At 33.1% G+C, this 15,200-nt stretch overlaps 1 protein-coding gene across 1 annotated transcript in view; it reads left to right on the top strand.

The window, feature by feature from the left end:
* The window catches only part of LOC124368294 (protein sax-3-like), a 52,533-nt gene that overhangs the window by 5,842 nt on the left and 31,491 nt on the right, over positions 1-15,200 (top strand). The window contains exons 2-6 of the mRNA XM_046825568.1: positions 1,817-1,947; positions 2,222-2,494; positions 5,798-6,003; positions 6,978-7,269; positions 11,062-11,312. Of these exons, the coding sequence (XP_046681524.1) occupies positions 1,817-1,947; positions 2,222-2,494; positions 5,798-6,003; positions 6,978-7,269; positions 11,062-11,312 (1,153 nt within the window). The remainder of the gene's footprint in view (positions 1-1,816; positions 1,948-2,221; positions 2,495-5,797; positions 6,004-6,977; positions 7,270-11,061; positions 11,313-15,200) is intronic.

Genomic DNA, 15,200 nt, shown 5'->3' on the forward strand with positions numbered 1-15,200 from the left:
TCAAACTGCTCACCCCATATGACGTCACAGCATCATACGATCATACAGTTGGTCTTTGGCTGTGGCTTTAACTTGCCAGTAACAATTTATAATATGTATAATAATTATTATTATAATTATTATTATAATTATTATTATAATTATTATTATAATTATTATTGTAATTCAATACATTACAGTACTCTTGCCACTAGTCAAGATAGCTCTAGTCAGTGATATGTGTTTATTTTGTATATGGAAAAATATTTTGCACAACTCTGAAAATTAAGTGCTATATACAATTTCAGTACACAGTTTACAATTACATACCTCTCTGTCAGCTCGCGGATCAGAAATAGCAAACACTGCAGATCGATCCGTCAGCACATTACATCGCAAACGACTGATTCGGGCTTTATGTTTCGTTTCAAAACCACTAGAAATAAACCTGCCATAATTCCTCAAAAAATAACTTTAATTTATTATATAAAACGAGCTACTTTGAAAGTTTAGTACAGACATTCTTGTAGGCAGTGATTAGTTTATAAAGTATATTTGTATCCTAATAATTTTGTTACTATGCTCGGACTTAAGACATTTAAGATTTGAGTCCATTGGCTTATGTTGTCTAGGGGTCCGACACATCTGTATCCAATGTACTCGGACGCTTCGCTCACCTTGAGCTTCATACCGCATTATTCTCAGTTGAAATACATTTGAAGATTCATAATTTTCACAGCGATTCCAGCATGAATGCCGCACAAGATTTACGTTTAACAAGACTCTAACGGAGGTTGTTGCATTTGGCTTGTAGAATTCAACATTTATATTAAGTGTAAAGATAGCGTGCTTCCCCCAAAAAAGAAAATGTCAATAGAATTACAGTGTGCTAAAAAAATTCTGCTACTTTCTGAAATACCCAAATACATGTTAATAACTGGTAAGAGTAGTTCCGCTAATAATCTAAAGACGTGCGCTTGTGTCTTGGTAGACACATATACAAAAAAAAGACAGATAGAGAGAAAATGTGGTGCACTGGCGAAGAAAATAATCTGGAAGGAATGCCTTTTGTGCAACAACCTGTGGTGTGATGGATATGAAGCCTAAATGTGTTTCAGAAGACCTGCACGTCTTGTAATTTTTGTGATTATCCTTGTCGGTAAAACTTGTTGATTGACGATAAAATGACATTCAACGATACAATATTATTCGAAAATGAACGCAGTTTATATGTATACAACTCTTAAAATTACCACTCATAATCATAAAAGCTTCGCGATAAAATATATATTAGTACTTACATACTGTACGTGGTTTTGATATTAACAACATTTTGTACTAAAATATCAACAAGTGTTTTTAATACACACATGAGAGATTCATGTTTAAACTATTGCCATCCATAAAATGTACCGTCAGAAGTTATGTAACCATATCTATCGGTATTGCATGTCTTTTTTGATTATTTACCATGCTATCAGTTAAGGCTGTGAAGCCCTCTTGTCACATACAGTTTGGAAAAAATAAAGGAAATTTAGGTCCAAACAACCTCCAAAATTTAGGTTGCAGGGTATCTTCTAAAGACAGACGAGAGGTATGTTAATTATTTCGAGGACTAGTTGTGCTTCTTTCTGTAGCTTGTAATTAGTTATGATAGTAGCGATTGGTTTCATTATTTACTTAACATTAGTTGTGGTTATTTTAATTCTTATGAACATTTCTCATAATTTGACAAAACTCAAAAGCTTTGAAACATTTGGATAGCGTCCTCCATTATTGACAGATTACTACAAATGTTTTAATATGTCACCACAAGAGAACAATTGTCCTGTTGCAGAATCCAGATAGTGGACGGTGGCAATCTAGCCATCCAGGACGTGCAGGAGCAGGATGAGGGGAGATACCAGTGCGTGGCCAAGAACACCGTGGGTCTTCGGGAGTCGGCGGCCGCTCAACTTAAAGTAGATGGTGAGATGGGCCTCATAAACATTTTATTTACTTGAATTGCAATAATTTAAGAGGTATTTACTAAGAAAGGCCACCGTTTACCCGTCTGAACAAAATAAAAGTATTCTTATTTGCGGGGTTATAACATTCGTTTAAAATCTCACCTTGTAAAGTCACACTTCCAAATTTGTCACTAAACGTTCTGGCTTTATTCTCCTCTTACATCGGTGGAACTCCCTTCTAGCCTTAATGAGGATTTGTGAATAACACTATATTTATGTGTGTTTTTTTCTAGTGAAACCATTCCTGGTGCAAGGGCCAGAGGATGTGATCGTCCAGGTAGGAGGCAGTGTCACCTTCAGCTGTGTAGTGGGTGGAGACCCACCCCCAGACGTGATGTGGAGGAGAACACCCGGGGGTGGCAACATGCCTCTAGGTCGCGTCACAGTGCTGCAAGATCGTAGTCTGCGACTGGAATCTGTCACCGTGGAGGACGAGGGAGAGTACACATGTGACGTAGATAACGCCGTCGGTAGCCTCATAGCGTCCGCTGTGCTCACAGTACATTGTAAGTACTTATTGCATAAATCACGTTATTGATGTGTGATCTTCAGTGATAGCCATCCTGCAAAAATCTTAAAACCATAAAAACCTTGACAGAGCTTATCCACTAATGAAGTTTTGATATAAACCCTAGTTTGCAGTTTTGGTGTTGGAATTCTTTTTCTTGCTAGTTACTTTAAAATGATCACATTAAAATTAATGCAATCCTCAAACAAGTATAATATCATACTATAAGATAGTGAAACCATATAATACACCAACACGACCAACACTAGGAACTCAACATTAACCCAGTGCTATCTGGCGTTCTGTATAAATAATTAGACCTACAAGTTTTAAAAAGAATGAAAGACAATATTCATGTTTTTCTCCGAGAGTATTAAGGTAAAAAAAAACAATTGTATTGCCGACTCACCAAATGTACCAAGGCTCACTAGACTGAGAAGAAACAGTGTGAATAAAAAGTTATTAGATTTATGGCCCCATGCGATTTTTAATGCAGGCTCTGTTTTAAAATAATAAACAGAATAAAAAGAGCTTACGGCATCCCGGTCATCTGAGCTGGCTTTGATTAGAATCCAAGTTCAATAAAAAATAATCAAAGTAAGAGACAGTGGGACAGCATGGTTAAAAACTAATGTCTACAGCTATGCAAAAAGAAGAAGACACTAGACAGCTGATATTTGATAAAGACTAGCCAAAATTGTTTGTTGTGCTGTTGTTGTTTATTCTAACCTATTCTGGCAACTGGCTGTTTGTTTTGTTTTAATTTTGTCTTTTAGTAACAATAAATGTATATATTATACTTTTTCGAACCCTTTCCCTTTAATCTTTGAAAATGTTGAGTAAGGAAGTTCTGGAGTTAAAATTTAAAAGGTAAAGTTACAGTAATTTGTTAGGTTAGTTCCAACTTTCGTTATAACATTGTGTTTTCTGCTTTTTAGCAACAACAGGTAGTACTAGTTTACAAGATGCACTTCACATATTTTGTTGATTTTTGATTAGAATGTTTCCTAGTGTCTTAGTTATTAATATCAAATAAAAAAAAGTGGGGAAAGGCCTAAAAACTAAAAATGTTTAATAAACAGTATAATAAGCGGCTACCGCCAGAATCTAAATCATGAATATCAAATCATTGATATTAATGAGTATGGAATCCTTGATATTCATGACTATCTGAAAATACGGTATCAATTTACAATAACGTGACCATGGAAAGGTATGTTCATTTTTTTTTCCTGAAAACAATAGTGAAGAAAAAATTCGTCGGAAACGAAAATCAAAGGAGTTGCGATTTTTTGAAATCCTCTGAAAACTCTGTTTTTGACAGTACATCTGGCAATTTTACTGAAATCTAGTACGTTAATCCTGTCAACGATGCCTGCCCGCTGCGCAGTGCTGCGCACACTGCTTGCTCTTTTAGAAAAAAAATTAACTCGAGCTTGCAAAAGTCGAATCCCAGATCACGTGATGCCCCTGATCCTTAACCCTCCAAGTGTTGTTCGACAAAATTTTGTCGGTTATTTTCCATCCTTAACGCAATAATGCCCGAAAGGCATCAATATAATACAATAATATACTTTCCCCCCAGTTTATATGCACCTGTGATAATAATACTTGGCTATAAATGCCCAACCCATGAAAAAAAGTCCATTTTTCATGGTCACGGTATTGTAAATAAATACCGAAAATACTGTTAACAAAATGTCAACCTAATTAGGCCTACTTAATAGGGATTTCACATAACAACATAGTTCTGCTGGTTTTAAATTTAAAAATTAATACATTAACAATAGAGAAAACAATATTTATGTTGTTTAGGATTGCAGTATTATAAGTGGCCACCACAACTTGATATTCATTAGTGTCGAATCCTTGATATTCATTAGTGTCGAATCCTTGATATTCATGACTGTCTAAAAATACTGAAAACAAAATGTCTCATTTATGAAATCTTACAAACAAAGCAATGCGACATTTACTTACTTTTTAATATTTTCAAGGATAAATTAATTTTGTATTTATTACTTTAGCCAGTTTGAAATGGTATTTTTGTAAATACTAATCGCATTAAAACTACATTCATTAATTAAAAAGTCAAAAAAGTAATTAATCAGTTTATTTGAATCCAACTAAAATAGCACATGATTTTAAATATATTCATAATACCAAATTCAGAAGGTCCAAAACGTCTTCGCATGTGCGTTTTTTGCAACGTCGTGTTTGTTCTGACTTTTCTTGCAGCAAAACATTATTTGATTTCCACCTTTAATTCTAGTTTTCTTCTCTCTACAAACTGGATAATTCCAATTTAAAGGAGCAAGGTCACTATCATTTAACCATTTAAAATGTTGTTAAATGTTCAAAAATTCATTTTGAGATAATAATAAGCTTTAGAAAATGTAATAACATTCCTAATTTGTTTTGTTTTATTGTTATGGTTTCTTTATTATTTAATTGACACTTGTCTCATTTCCTGTCATGATTATTTGTTACATGGTTCCCTTATTACTTATGAGATTGTCATTATATTATATTAAATGAATTCTTTCAATCTCAAACATAAATTTGTAAGTAGGATTTTATATATGTTGATATCGGTTGACAAATCTGTTATTCAATGCATATTTTATCTATTAAGTATTAATACTAAATGATATAAAAACCTGTCCATTTATCAACTTTACTCAGTTGAATCTAAGTCAGATTGATTATGTGTGATCACCCACACCACCATTCATTCACTTCAATTTCTCGTGTATTCGTTTTCTCTGTGTTAGTGCTTAATTTTATCTTAACATTGAGATATGTAAACTATAGCAGTATGGTTTATAAAACAACTAATTACAATACATATTGGACACATCCTATTTAATTGAAGCTTAGATCTACCATCAGGCACATCAAAATACTCCAAATACTACCAAATTCTCAGTAAATTGACCTTTGACTATGGACTGACACTTTAATAATTCACAGTAGACATTTTGAAGTTTTCCTTAGTATAAGAGGATTAGAAGTCCCTAAGCTATCATGTTTTGATTTTGATCCCAAAGATTTTGTACATCTTATAAAATCTAATTATTTCTATCATTTTGATACTCGCATGTTTGAAACACTTATCAATTGTTACATACAGTACTTGCTTTCAATACAGGTATATCTAAGTTATAGCTCAGTTGTAAATTTGTACATCCATAAAGTACACATAGCCAAGCAGGCAGTTTTTACGCTTAAAACTGGTGAGCACACTTCCGAATATATGAAGAGCCAATAATTTATAATATTTAATTTGTCTTTATAACAGCTCCACCAGTGATCCTCAGTCACCCTGTGGACCAAGAGGTGGAGGAGGGTGGGGAGGTGGTGTTTGTCTGTGGGGTGGAGGGCAAGCCGGAACCCACAGTATTCTGGAGTCTGGAGGGCAACCACAGTCTAGTGTTCCCGGGGGAGAGTTTGGGTAAACTGCGGGCTTCACTCAATCCCACCGGACATACAGTGTTGTCAATACAAGTGAGTAGAGTGCGATTCGTGTAATTCTGAATTAGTTACTATGAAAACTGTACTGCAGTCGGGGTAAATTAGGTTATACAAGAATATTGAATAACAATGCCACATGTACTGTAATTAGTAATATTCATAAAAAATGAAAAAAAGATGCCTAATAGAGACCTCATTGATTTATATCTGCTGGGTCACCTCACTGCATATCTTTTTTGGCCAACTGGAAGTAAAATTAATTGGAATGCTACAACAAATAATATTTTTGCAGGAGAGATTTTGTGGCTTCCAGGTCTTTAACAGAGTTTTTGTTCTGCAGAAAAGAGCCCTTCGGATCGTTTGGGGACTGTCCAGAAGGGAGAATTGTATGGAGCTTTTACATATGGTGGCCTGACTCTGCCTTCACTTTTAATTGTTCACACTCTGATTTGAATGTATTCAAAAACAAAATGTATTTTTTTACTCTTGATTATATTTATAATACAAAATAAGTTTTGTGAATAAAAGTTGAAGTAAATGTTGAAAGTAAATGTTTAAAAAAAAGTGCCTTTACTTTTATGGTTAAAAACTATTTAATTAGATTTATGATTAAGTATCAGACTGTAACACATTAACCTTTTTAAAAAACTGATTGAGACATCTGGTTGGGAAGGCCTACAATACTCTTAAAATAGGCTCTTTAGCTTTGAATGGTAGTCATATCACATCTTAACGAAAGTATAACACAATTATTGATTTATATATGAGTCTTTGTACTGCATTGACTTGTGAACACTACAAACCTAATTGATACTACTTGTAAATGTAAGCAAAATTAACTTACAATAAAATTTGTTATGTACTCAGAAATATATTAAGCTAGAAAACACACATTCGAACATTGTTTTAAAATTTTTTATTAAGGAGATTTCTTTAATATAAAATACAATTATGTATTTTAAAAATTATTGTGTATGTTTTTTCATTCTATTTACCCAACTTTACAGGGAGTGCGTAAGAACGATAGCGGGCTAACTGTCGTGTGTGCGGGGGTCAATGTAGCGGGTTCGGACAGTTGGCGAGCTCGTCTCACTGTAACATCACCTGAGGACTTACCACCACCAGTCATAGAGCTTGGACCTGCCAATCAGACCTTGCCATTACACACATTGGCAACACTGCACTGCTTGGCTAGTGGTAACCCTGCACCAGTCGTCACCTGGTACAAGGATGGTGTGCCTGTACTCCGTAGTGCTCCCAGAGTCAACATTTCTGAGACAGGGACGCTGCAGATAAATGGTGAGTCTCGCGTCATACCAAGACCTATTGTCATGGGTTAAATTTGTAAAAGCTATTAGTATTAAGTCTATGCATTATATATTTTAACGTTTTACTGTGTTGTTAGCAACACCCCTACTGTTGTTTAGTTGTTGTTTAGATAATTTTATTTTGTAAATGATACATTTTTATTTTATTATTGATTGAGTGCTATCTACTGAAAGTGAATAAACAGAAAGTGAATAAACATCTGGAGGGAAAGAACGATGTGGTGTAAAATAGCTCATATATATTTTCTTTTTCTGTTATTAACAACTGACCATACCCAGCAGGGATCACTTCTGGCTGGATTATACCTTCCAGTTAAACCCACCACTGAGCAAAGCAAAATCCGATGTGTCACTTAAATCTGGGCAACCCTGTGGATGTCTAGGAGCGGCACATCACTAACCCCAAATGTCGAGATTCTGGGGTGCAAGGGCAATTCAATAGGTCTAGTCTACTGCGGGAGATGACTGTTGGAGTTTGGTCGGGTTTTTTCCCCTAACTATCAGAGGTTCTTGCTAACCTCAACAAAGGTGTGCCACCCCCTGCCTGTTTTGACTGGAGAGGCTGATTCAGAACTGGCCTCCCCTTCTTCCGGGGGAAAATGACTTTGAGATTAGTGCCCTATTTCTTCCTTATGGATCTCAATAGGAGGCGGCCCCTACCCCCTAACCTTTCCCATCCTGAATATCCTGTCACTCTGGAAGCAGCAGAAAGGTTCTTACAGGACTAAGTGCAATTTATAAGCTTCTTGTCTTAAGAGAACAAAAAAACAAAACAAAAATCAAACAACTGACCATTTTGGATTTTCAAATAAAAGAATTTTTGTGTTCTCTTTGATTGTTATAAAATTAAGATTTTGTTTTGTCACAAATAAAGTATTGACTATTGATCGTAAAACACAGCACTGAATCATTAAAATCAAATATTATTTGCTTTTATAGTATGCAACATGATCTTTTTACAATTAAATGGCATATAAAATGTTTGTTTCACTCAAACATTAATTGTACAGGATAAAGACTAAAAAGTTTGCACTAGGTGTAAAGATGGAGTGAAAATTCATGCCAGCTAAAGGCTTAAATGGTTGCTACTTAAATATTACAAAAATTATCAAAATAAACTTTTTCCTTTATAAATGTATATCTTAGAAAATAATTTGTTCAAGCAAGTTTTAAAATTTATGCATGTCTATTTTGTTTTGTCATAGATTTTTTTTATGGATTGTCATTCATATATGTGAGCTGTAGCCAAACTGTTCTCGATATATCTTGTCAACAGACTTAAATTGGTAAAATAGTTTTTATAACTAAATTCAGTAAAATAAGAAATTGGATCTAGTTTCCTAAAATAATGTGTTCATTAACTTGACAACAGGTTTAATAAAAAGTGTTAAAGAAAAGGTTTACTAGATGTTATTTTCTACAGTAATGCATTTTATAAATTTTGCAACAGTTTCAATAAAACATTTTAAGAAATGAAGTAAGTTTGTGGTTAAAAATAAAATTACAAGTTACATTTCCTTTTATTTTACATTTTTATTTGTTAATATGGTTAGATATGTAAATAAAACACACTTGGTTGCCTCAACATCAATAACCTTTTTCACTCAAATATTTGTGAGCATGCTCTGGCAACATAGTACTTCATTACCTGTTTGACAATAATATGGTTTTATTATACGAGGCAAATCCAGAAAATAAGTGTACTGAGGCTCTTATGGCCGGGAAGATTTTTTCAATATGTTGGCTACACTGCCACTCTTAGTATTCATAAAGTACTCTTACTTGTCAATTTAGTTATCAAGCTGTGCCAGAGTTGTTTAAACTGTAATATTCGGAAAGGCAAAAAGGTAAAGAATACAAGGTGAATAAAAAGTCAGGACACCCCTTTATTTTTGTCTAAACTTTATAATAGAAATAGATATTTTTAGGTAGTGGTGTAATGCGGAAAAAAAGTTTTATTTAATGATTTTCAACATTTTTTTGTCCCCAAAATGCGGGATTTTAGAGGCAACTCAAAAATTTCAAATTTAAACTCCTCTCAAATGACCCCTCTCATTTTGAAGAGCATAAACAAACTTGTAGAATGGTGAAAACCAGAGATCACTATCTCTCTCCCATCCAAAATAAACTCTTCTTATACAAACTTAGAAAAAATAGAGGGGGGTCCTGAATTTTTATTCACACTGTATATACCAGGTGTCCCATGAAGAGGTTGAAATGTTTGATTTTATATTACTTGCCCATTTATGCACCGAACATTTTCAAACTGTACACAATTCATTAAATAGGGTTTAAAAATATTCTGTGAAAATTTCAGCTTTCTAGCAATTTTTGAAACAAAATGGTGGCATTTTGAAAAACTATCCATTAAAAACAGTATTTTTGGTTTTGTAAAATTATTTATTGTCATATTCCAGAAAAATAAAGCACTTCTATCAGAAAATTAGAACTTAGCCTATGAAAAAACCTGCAACTATAGTCTACAATTATTTGAACTGTAAACCATCCACAGCGACACACTGATAACAACGCTTAACAAATGAATTGTAAACTCTTACAAAGAATATCTGCAATATCTGGAGAGGTTCCTCAACAATTTATTGTTTTAATTCCTCATCATTATTGAAGCTACGAGTATAAACTTGTTCCTTTAAGCAACCCCATAGAAAGAAATTACATACAGTTAAGTCTGGGGATCGGTGTGGCCAATCAAATCAGGTAATTCAAAAAATGAATTTTTATTGGGAGGAAAATGGTCAAATTATCAATATGTCACCATTTTGTTTCTACAATATTGTTAGGGAGCTTTAATTTTCACAGAATATTTTTAAAAACCACTTTATTAATTGTGTAGAATTTGAAAATTTTTGTTGAATAAATGGGCAAGTAATATAAAATCAAACTTTTAAACCTCTTCATGGGATACTCTGTATATTCATTCATTTATTTATTTTCATCTATGAAGTTGCAAGAAAGTTTTATTACAGCATTGTGTAAGCAGCTAACGACACTGACGTAGTTTATTATTGTTCCGATTCTTAAATGCCTATTTTCTGTTAGTAATTTGTGTTAGCATTTTATTCCTTTTTAATCATTTTAATTCATTTCCAATTTAAAGTACATAAATTCGAGTACTAGAACTATTTTACTTTCAGGATAATAAATAAGTTGTATCTTGAAATTGCATTCCATACTCTTTTAATAAATGTAGGCAATCCTGAATAGGTTTATGGGCTATTAAGAAGTTTTGAAATAAATGAAGCCCAAGAAATGTTCAAAAATGTTAAAGTGTGTTTTTTAAATTATTTATATTTTTGTTAAAACCTCATATAATTAAAATTTCATGATTATTATTTACAATAACAGTATCTGTGTTTTGTCACACAAAAATAAAAATAACCCAATATGAATACTAAAAAAATATTCACATACTTTTTTTTTAGAAAATATTTATGTAGTCTGTAGCTTATTTACAATAAAAAATATAAACTTTTACTTTTAGTTTTTTTAACATGGTAGTTTGTGCTAAAAATAATACACAAGGAGAGTCTAGGCAAAGCAAAACATGTGTAGTAAATGGTCCAAATAACTTCATACCTATATTTCATATAAAGTCACGAATTTTCACTAAAAATTAAATGCAAGTACAAGTGCATTATAACAGGGGTCCAGAATATTTGAGGGGTAGATTTATAGTTGATTGAAATCTGGGAATGAGAATTCTTCATACTGCACAAAATCAAGTCAAGGTCTGTCTGTACAGACACTGTAGCGAGCGATGAGGGTACCTACACGTGCGTGGCATCGTCACGTAGCGGCAAGGCCACATGGAGTGCAGTGCTGCGGCTGGAGTCTCGCACAAATCCTAATGTCCACTTCTTCCGCAGTCCTGAGCCAACCACACTGCCTGGTCCTCCCAGCCGTCCCGTCGTCGTCAACTCTTCCCACAACACCATCACCATCTCCTGGACTCGGAACAACAAGATAGGCTCCTCTTCACTTCTAGGCTACCAGGTACAGTACCTACCTGCTTGTCATACCTGAAAATGATGAGTGTGGAATTTTGTTCCTCGAAATTCAGAGTTGGATTCCATATCTGTTTGAGGACTATACTTCCTGTTCATGTTTAAACTTTAAACATTGTCCAATCTATATGAATTACTTACGTGTAATATTAGAATAAATCAAGTTATAGCAGTAATGATGTTGGTCTACAATCTTAGTATTTTGAGTAGAGTGGATAGTTTAAATGTGCTATAGTTTGATTTAAAGAAAAAAATTCCTTTTATTTCAACAGTTCGGATTTTCTTAGCAAAAACAGACATTTCGTACTATAATAATTAAGGCTATCTATATACACTGTGTTTAATTTAGTTTATTTCAAATTTAGTAGTAGACTCTAACAGCTTTGGATAATGGATGAATGCAGCAAGAAATTTAATGTAGTTCCTCAAGTTAGTCACAGAAATGTAATGAATTGATTGTGTGAACGAGTGTTTTCTTTCGTACACTTGTTTTGTTCAGTGTCTCAAGTAAGAAGAGTTATTAAAACAATTTACTATTGGGAGATAAGCTGGCATTTAAAAGGCACATTTGTCATAAAAGTAATTAAATCCCTTTTGTGGTGGAGTTAAATTAATGACCTGAGTTATAATCTAAACCAGAAGACAAATGAGACTCTTCAAGTGATGTTTTGCCGGAGATTAAACAGGCAGAAACAGTGGGAGAGTAAGTCTGACAGGATTTGTCAGTTGTCTCTTGTAAAATTTTATTTAAAATGTGTGTCTCAGTGGAAAATGTGCCCACTGTGTTTTTTTTTCTCAGAATAGTTCCCAAGCTACCGGACAATTCAGATTTTTCCGGTTTTTTTAACAAGTCCGAAAATTATTTTTACTGTTACTGAATATGAGTAATAATAACAATCCTACATATCAGGTATAATTTATTTATCAAGTTATCACATCAAAATATAAAGAAATACACTGAAGAAAGACCACCAGTAAATTTAAATTAACATCATTAATTTAACTTTGCTTTAATTTTGTAATATTTATTTAATTTAAAGGTCAATTTTAATCTAAATTTTATGTCCCTCTCCTACTTTTTTCCACAGTTTTTCTGTTATTAATACCAAACTATTTTTGACCATTGGTAGTTATGATTACTGTTAACATTTACATAGTCAACATTCACTACCAAATCTTAAACGCACCACTTTGAAACTTTCCTATTCATGTTTTTGTTTTTGACTACCTACGTACATATTGCTGCAGTTTTTGTTTGTCTTTCTCCATTGTTGAGATCAAAGTTTAGTCATCTTTAAAATCATCTTTTTATGTATTATTACTTTTGAGGTACAATTGTTCATACATCTAAATCTAAATTTGAAAAACCTCTGTCATTTTAAATGCTGAATTGGATTCTTTTAAATGAAATCTGCCAAGCAGTGTGTCAAAAGTAGTCAAAAGGGCAATTCAAGCAGGTCTAACCCAATAGTCAGAATAAGCATCCGAACCTAATGAACCATTTAGAATCATCTACCTATCTCAGATACAAAGTACACATCACACCAAGCTTTCGTTTAGTTTAGTTAAGGGGGTAGGGACCCTGCTGTATGTTAATGTCAGCCTTTTTTTTTGGTACACATTACTTGTTTACTATTATTCATAGATCTTTGAAACAAAATTCAAATGAAAACACATAAGTATCTTAAAGTATATTATAGACACATTAGTTTTTAATTTAAGCTTCTTAAAATAATTTTAATATTTGGCTTATGTTTTATTTTTACCATGTGTTTATAAACATTTAAAACATTTTTTTTCTTTCAAACTTTTAGATAATTTATTATGTTGGCTACATTATCCTTTACTTATGTCAAACATTTAAGAGGTTTAGCTTCAAAATTGGCTGAGCAACATGTAACTAAAGTTAAAAATTAATAGTTTTCAGTAAATCGTGTTTGAAGTAAACTCATAGAGTACAAGGTACAAAACATGGTGTTCGCTGACATAAAACAGTATGGGTTGTTGTACTGATTTTCCTGTTCTTCCCTTTTGCTTTTCAGCTGTCTCTGTTTCATTCTGTCTACTTTTGTGATTTCAAGTACTGCTTTATCCGCTTTGCACATTCTTTCATGGTCATTCTTTCAGCTCTTCAATCGTGCTGGAGCTTAATGCACATTGTAAATACTTAAAAACTGAAGCTATATTTCTTTCATGTAATTTTAGAACCCCCCTACCCCTCATTTTAGGTTATTGATTTCTTCCGCTCTGTAGAATATGTGGTGAACAGGAGGAAACTGCTGAACACCAGCTCTTTGATTGTCCTGCAATAACAAGGGAGGGGTATGCCATCTTTGGTAGTTTGGACAAGGGTGGTGAATTTCCCCAGGAGAAAATGATAGGTTGTTTTAGGCGGTTTGTGGAACTGCTGAAACTGTAGACTGGTACGCCTCATGGTGTGCTTCTGGGGTGTACAAAAGGCCCTTGAGTCTTAAGTGCTTGGCAATAGGCCGCCCAATAAAAGGAGAAGAAGGCCCAATAATTCTGTCTTTTTAAGTATCTCTTCTGAAACAGGTGTATACAACGCCTACCTATTTTCAGGCACTCAGTTGTTGAAATATGTTAAATTTAACCATTTTAGGACCGAGTACCAGTTCCTTACAAATATCTTTTGTTAATACTTCAGATTTTTTTTCAATTGATATCCCTCTAATTGCTGATAATTTTTCCTAACTCTTTAGGTATGGTTTAAATGGTTTTTTAACTTTTTTAAAAGCTACTATTATTGTTATTATTTAATAATAAATTCCTTGCAAAACTTAACATAACACAATTGTAGTGATTTTATTTTTAATAGTATAGAAAAATTTTTCAATATGAGTATTTTGGCTATGGTACACTTATACAAGAATACACTGATCCTGTCAACTTCTACTTAAGCCTCCAAACTTTTAATGTGGTCCCTCCTGCCAGCATTAGCATAGATCAGTGACCCTCATGCAAGTGTACACTAGACCGCCAAAATTCTTAATGCCAGGCACAGGAATTGAACCTGCGACTCCAAGACCAAATCCCACCTCTGAGAGTAGTGCCTTAGACCATACAGCCATCTGAAAAAAATGTAATTTTGATTTCAAGAATAATTTTCTAAGAGATTTTAATTGTGTTAGATAAATGTAGTATACAAGGCGACAAATACACATAATAATCCTCTCTGAAATTAAAATGATCTGAGGATCAGTTTACATTTTCCGTGAGAAGTAAACAGCAGTTAAGAAGGTATGACTTAACAACTTGTCTACAACTCAAAAAGTTGTATCCCTTGTGGGACAGCAGAAAATGAAACTCATTCTCATTTTCAGTTACCCAGTTTTTGAAATAATTATAAAATTAACAATTGTAGGATCAAGTGTTGTTAGTTCATCACCATAATTGGTATTCCTTTTTATAGCATTGAAAAATTGCACACATGCATACACTTTACAAGCAGTCCAGTAAAATGTTAGTTCTTAAAATGGTCACTGTACCAGAATGTTTACAATAAATTGTTCTTTTATTAACAATGGTGTTACTTTATATTTTTCTGTGAAGGAAAATAAAAAATAATAAAACATTGTACAGTTGAAATGTACCACTTATGATAGTGCCTTTTGTTGGTTTTCATACTACCAATAGTATAAAATAATGCAAAAATTGGTTAAGTAGAGCAATAAGTTGGTTTCTGTACATCACCAATTTATTATTTCATTAATAAAGGTGATTTCGAAAAGTCTGATGCATATAGAATATCATATGGAATGATATTTTTCTGTTTACTATTCATAAAATGTTACATATCGAATTTTGATTCATTGTATGTGAGTAGAACATTTCTGCAGTAGTAAAATAGGTCTTGATT

This window comes from Homalodisca vitripennis, chromosome 8, assembly GCF_021130785.1.
Source record: "Homalodisca vitripennis isolate AUS2020 chromosome 8, UT_GWSS_2.1, whole genome shotgun sequence".
In the NCBI taxonomy this organism is placed as follows: domain Eukaryota; kingdom Metazoa; phylum Arthropoda; class Insecta; order Hemiptera; family Cicadellidae; genus Homalodisca; species Homalodisca vitripennis.